Raw genomic sequence first — 6,000 nt, forward strand, 5'->3', positions numbered from 1 at the left:
CATAGCCTCCAAATTACCTCGTGTGGGTCGGAGAGATGTTATTGTCAGCCATCTTCTGATTCGCCCCCTAGTGGGCCCCCCCGCAATGCAGGAATCTCAGCTAAAGCATCCATGACAGGTGGCTGTCCAACCTCTGCTTAAAAACCTCCAAGGAAGGAGAGCCAACCACCTCCCAAAGGAGTCAGTTCCACTGTCAAACAGCTTTTACCATCACAAAGTTCTTCCTGATGTTTAGTCAGAATCTCCTCTCTTGTAACTTGAATCCATTGAATCCTTGAAACAAGTTTACTCCTTCTTCCATGGGACAGCCCTTGAGTTATTAGAATAGGGCTATCATACCACCTCTCAGTCTCTTCTTTTCCAGGCTAAACATACACAGCTCCTTCAACCATTCCTCATAAGGCTTGGTTTCCAGACCCTTGATTATCTTGGCCCTCCTCTGAGCACATTCCAACTTCCCCCATCACACACTTTACAATACAAATGGCAGACCACCTTGCACCATACTCATTAAAACACAGTTTAAACAACCAGGATTATTTTCTACACCTTCTACAAGGGAATGTTGCCTTCAGGCTGAAAACCCCTTGCTCTGTATGGAAAAACAGTTTTTGTAAAACAGTTGCCTGCAAGCATCCTTTTTTCTTCTCTGAGGGTTCCTCCACACTTCCTCCACATTTCTGAGCACAATTCAAAGTGTTGGTGCTGACCTTTAAAGCCCTAAATGGCCTCGGTCCAGTATACTTGAAGGAGCGTCTCCACCCCCATCGTTCTGCCTGTACACTGAGGTCCAGCGCCAAGGGCTTTCTGGTGGTTCCCTCCCTGTGAGAAGCCAAGTTACAGGGAACCAGGCAGAGGGCCTTCTTGGTAGTGGCACCCACCCTGTGGAACGCCCTCCCACCAGATGTCAAAGAGAAAAACAACTACCAGACTTTTAGAAGACATCTGAAGGGAAGCTTTTAATGTCTAATAGACTATTGTATTTTAATATTCTGTTGGAAGCCACCCAGAGTGGCTGGGGAAACCCAGCCAAATGGGCGGGATATAAATAATTTATTTTTATTATTATTATTATTATTATTATTATTATTATTATTATTATTATTTCAATTGTCCCATGTTTTCTAGGCACGGGTCCAAGCGATTTTGCCTTGGCCCCTCTGCTTTCCCTCAGAAAACCCCTCTTTAGTGCTAAATTGGAACAATCAGCACTCCACAGAAAACCCGATTGTCATTTCTGATTCATCACTAGACTGTGAGTTTTCCCAGGGGAAAATGGTGGGGCAAACTGAGGTGTGGATAAGCCCCGAGTCCATCTCCATGCAGTTGGACATGTGGATAAAGCTCACTGTGAGGACCTGCTTGTGTGCAAACCATTCCTAGCACAGTCTGAGAATGACAGTCACATCCCAGCCTGTTTTGTTCCCACAGCTGGAGCCTCTCCCCGAGGAAACCCTGCAGCAGAAGCCCAGTGCCAACGCGGTGCGCTCCCTGGAGGCAGTGATCCGGGTACAAAGTAAGTGTGGTGAAGGCCCTTCCTTCCTGCACAGCAGGCTGTCAGGCGTGTGGGAAGGGTGGACTAACAGGCAGCAGCTAGTTCTGTCATTTGCCTTTTCCTTGGTATCTCAGAGTTCAAAAGGAAAGGCTTTGCTTCCCTTTTCCTCAAGACCACAGCAGGAGAGAGAAAAGGTTAAATTCCCTTTCCACGCCTGTTCTGGTGCCATTGCAACACACCAATAGCTTGTTGTTTAAAAACCTGCACATGAAACGCAAAGGTGTATTTACCATCCAGTCTTGTTTTGCCCTGAGTTGCCATAGGCTGCCATCACAACTCAGCTGGGAGCAGCATCCTGAGGTTGTGGAGTTGGGTCAACAGGTTCTGACCCTCAAAGAAGCTCCTGTGCCCTGTGCACCATTTTAGGTGCTTGACTGAGTACTGGCCAGTGGGGACAAGCCAGGCATTGTTCCTGCTCTTCTGTTTTAGGCCAGTACTGGAGCTCTGTGCGGCGCTTTGCCCCCACTGTGGCCTATTCATTCCTGGAAGCGCAACATCATGACACAGAAGAGGTGGAGACGGTGACAGCACTGGCCTCACTTTCCGTAATGGCAGAGAAAAGGTGAGTTATGCCTCCTTGGACTATGAAAGCGGTTTCATGGGTGAAAGTCGGTTTTGCAGGCAAACTGTGCACACATGCACACATACAGCTATAAATATGGCTGCTACAACATTTAATTCAAAAGATAACCACTTGAAAGTAGGGAAGAAGCAAAATTTCCCAAATGCAAATCCTACTGGAGCTCATGTACCCTTCTGGGACACGCTGGGAATTCCATCAGACTTTTTTTTTTAAGGAACGGCTGAAATGCATTTGTTTGCAGGAGGAAACATTTCAAAATGGCCATCCAGTGAGGATTGCAGCATCTGTTTCAGTGGAGGCTCACACTTTGAAGAGACAGCCACCACTTTTAGAAAGAGCCAGGGTGATATATTAGATGAGAACATTTGATTTAAATCTGGGAGACTTGGGTTCATGTGCGCACTTCTCTATGAACCCACTGGGTGGCCTCACATCCAGTCTGTCTCTCAGGGTTGTTGTGAGGACAGAATGCAAATATGGTCAATAAATAGATTGGTGGGCCCAAGTTCATGATAACTTTATGCCACACCTCCAACAAGAAACAGCTTATCTTTTGACACTCCATATTTGGGGCTGGAAGTGAATTTACTCCTAGTTCAGGTTGTGTGTTGATCCTCAGCTGTTCACAAATTATGCAGCACAGACGATATATGCTGTCCCACCCCAACCAGGAGGTCTGTTTTTGCTGCATTCTGCACCTTCTGAACAGTCTTCAAGAACTGTCCCATAAAGTGTGTGTTGCGGCAGTTAATCCTTGAGGTTACAAATGCGCATATGATGGTTGCCAGGTGACCTGCACAATCTCAACATTCTCCAGTAGAGAACCCTGGCTCTTTAGCCACCTGTGATTTTACAAAGGTATTATCCTAACTGATTTCCTTTGCTTTTAGGCGGCAGGATGAGCCAATGGAAGAAGAGCCCATGAACCAGTGAAGGCTTGCTTCATCCTCCTACAGGAACACAGCTTACTTTGTGGCTTCTTACTCATATCACAGCCCAGGCTCCTGCCGGCCATGCAGCCCATGTTCCCCTGGAAAACGGACTAAAAGTTCAGGCAGAGACTCTGTAGAAAGGGCCTGTGGCAGGTGGCCAGGATTAATTGGTGACTCTGGGAGCTGCCTCATGTGGAACTCCACAGGGCAAGCAACGGTCGCAAACCTGAAGTCCTCTCTGGAATCGTCTTGGGTTGAAAATCTGACATCACAAAGGGTTCCCAGTGGGACACAGGGGGCTAGATGCAGAACTTGAGAGTTTGCTCTGACGTTGGGGTGGTGCCTTTTCCCCTCCAGAACCAAAGACCCCCCCCTCTGCCGCCCACCACCACTTGGAAGGAGCCTGCTGAGGAGGAGCCAAGACGCTATTTCCCTTCCTTTTTCTAAGCAAGACATCGTTACCTTATGCCAGGATGCCCCATCATCACAGGAGCTGGGTTTTGCAAGGGGAGAATTTTCAGAAGAAGACATTTGGATGTCAAACAGCTCCTGTTAACCACTGTCCCAAACTTACCCTTTTTGTCTAGGACCTTCCTAAGTTGCACTATATACAGATCATACAGACACACACTTTGTCTACCTTCCATAGAACTTTGTGGGGAGCAATTGCACCTCCTTGTGGACTCAAAGCCCTTGGTCCACTGTTTCACCATCATCAAGGCGCTATGTAAATACACAACCCTATGGTGCTTGCAGCTGGTTTGTTTTTCCCTGATTCGTGAAAACAAGCAGCCTTATTCCAAAAAGCAAACTTGGGGTGGGGGTAGAATGGAAAACATGAGTGAGGAATTTGTCCTCTGTTATCCCAACCAATATGCAGACTTTGGATTCTTGTAAATCTAATTTGTTTGGGGGTTTTTTCCATGTTCCTTTTGTTTGTTTGAAAGACACAGGCTTCTAGTCCTTATGTTTTAAAATGTGCAGATGCTCCATTATTCAGATGAGCAGTGTTTCTATTCCACATAGCTGCTTTATGGTTTTATGGGATGGTAGATAATTCTCACCTGTAAAGGGCTGCTACTGACACAGCAAACTTTCTATGAAAACAAAAAACATAAGCACTTGTATGTAGAGAAAAGGCATGTCGTCTTCATGCAGATTGACATGTAACTATTCTGCACACTTCTGTTTTGCTGTGTGTACAAGCAGTCTACGTATATTGGAAAGCTGCAGTCAGTTGGTTTTGGGCACCCATGGAAATGATCCCAATGCCATTTTTTCCTACGCTGAGGAATTTCCCTGTCCTGGAAAACTGCCCTGTTCAATGGAGCCGCAACCCATTGACAATGGCCAGATTTGAGAGATGTGTGGTTGCAACACTGCAGGGTGGTCTGGCTAAGGAATGGGGGTGGAGGGAGGATGCAGTGTACAGACAGACCATGTATAGAAACCGTTGGATCTCAACCAACCAGTAAATTGAGCCTTTGGTGCAGCCCATGCATGTTGCTTCTTGTAGCCCAAAGCTGGACCATTCTTCCATGTGTCTGAGCTCTGCTTCCATTTCTCAAACAACGGCACAACTAGAACCAGCCCTACCAGAAAGAAGGGCAAAGCAAACTGCTTTAGGCAGCACCATGAGAGGTGGATCCTGGGTGGGTGAAGGCAGGAATTGGTGTCCAGACCTTCTACTAAATCAGACCCTAGGTTCACCCAGCTCAGTGGTGTCTAGCATTTCAGGCAGAGTTCTCTCTCAGCCCCACTTGGAGATGTTGAGGCTGGAGCTTAATGCCTTGGGCCTGCAGACCAGATGCTCTACCACTGCTGAGCTACATATGGCCCTTCCACTGGTGCGGAGGGGGAAAATATTGAGATGCTATTGAGCTCTGTTTCAGGCAGCACTGAACACAATACACTAGCCTTATCCAAGATTGGTACTGGCATGGAGTCACTTCCTTCAGGACTTGCTGCAGTCATGCTGTAATGACAACCTGCTGGTCTGAACAAGTTTTCTCTACCTCCTTTCTCCACACTGAACTGAGACAGCCTGCATCATTCAGAAACACAGGATGCTACAAAAATCGGAGTCTTGTGCCACCTTAAAGAAGGGTTTCAGTCTGAGGACTGCATTTGCTCATAGGAAATCTGCCAGGGAGGCAAAAGCAGTCCAAGCAAATGGATATGATTCTTTCCTTGGTGTGGTAGTCTACATTCCAACAAAAGTCAGAGGTTTCTCCATTCACACACACCTGTCTACAGTCAGGCAAATGAGACATTACCATAGTTTATAGATGCATCCCAACCAGCGGAAAAGCACTTGAGGCAGGGCATGGAGCAATCTGGAGAGGGGTGTGGTCTGAGGAGGAGGCATGGCCTGTGGATCTGCATTTGGCCCCCAAACTGGAGGTTCCACACAGCTGCAAATGAAGTTTGTTGCGGTTTGGACTTCTTTGACTTCAGCTTCCTCCATCAAATGCATGAATGGTAATTCTCGGTTGGCAAGTGTGTATACAGATACATGTGTGAAGCAGGGGTGGTGAACCCCTTTTTGGACAGAGGGCTACCCACAACCTTTGCCGACCCTCCAAGGGCAGCATACCAGCAGTGGGTGTGGGTAAATGTCACTGCACACAAAGGCCCCCCTCCTTGACTGATCCAATGTGTTTTGGAGCTCTGGAAAATCAAGGATCCAAAACATGCAAAGCCTCCCTGAGTACAGTACAGAAGGCTTCCCTGCTGCACACAGTTCAGGGGAAGAGGCAGAGGGCAATGGAGACAAGGATGGGGAGGGAGGCTGGCACACTTGCGCATGCTCCCCCATCATCACACATTGACAAGTCCTCCTCAAAATGCGTGAACAGGGCTGGTGGCTCCTCCACAACCTGCAGTAGGGTGACTAGGTAAAAAAAGACCCAGGGCTCCTGCATCTTTAA

At 47.5% G+C, this 6,000-nt stretch overlaps 1 protein-coding gene across 7 annotated transcripts in view; it reads left to right on the forward strand.

The window, feature by feature from the left end:
• The window catches only part of HDAC7 (histone deacetylase 7), a 179,166-nt gene extending 175,101 nt beyond the window's left edge, over positions 1 to 4,065 (forward strand). For all 7 annotated transcript variants that reach the window (XM_083729180.1, XM_083729182.1, XM_083729181.1 and 4 more), the window contains 3 exons: positions 1,432 to 1,516; positions 1,985 to 2,117; positions 3,029 to 4,065. In XM_083729180.1, coding sequence (XP_083585306.1) covers positions 1,432 to 1,516; positions 1,985 to 2,117; positions 3,029 to 3,071 — 261 coding nt within the window. In that variant the 3' untranslated portion in view covers positions 3,072 to 4,065. The remainder of the gene's footprint in view (positions 1 to 1,431; positions 1,517 to 1,984; positions 2,118 to 3,028) is intronic.
• The last annotated feature ends 1,935 nt before the right edge of the window (positions 4,066 to 6,000 follow it).

The sequence above is a fragment of the Podarcis gaigeae genome, assembly GCF_964106915.1.
Source record: "Podarcis gaigeae genome assembly, chromosome: 2".
Taxonomy (NCBI): domain Eukaryota; kingdom Metazoa; phylum Chordata; class Lepidosauria; order Squamata; family Lacertidae; genus Podarcis; species Podarcis gaigeae.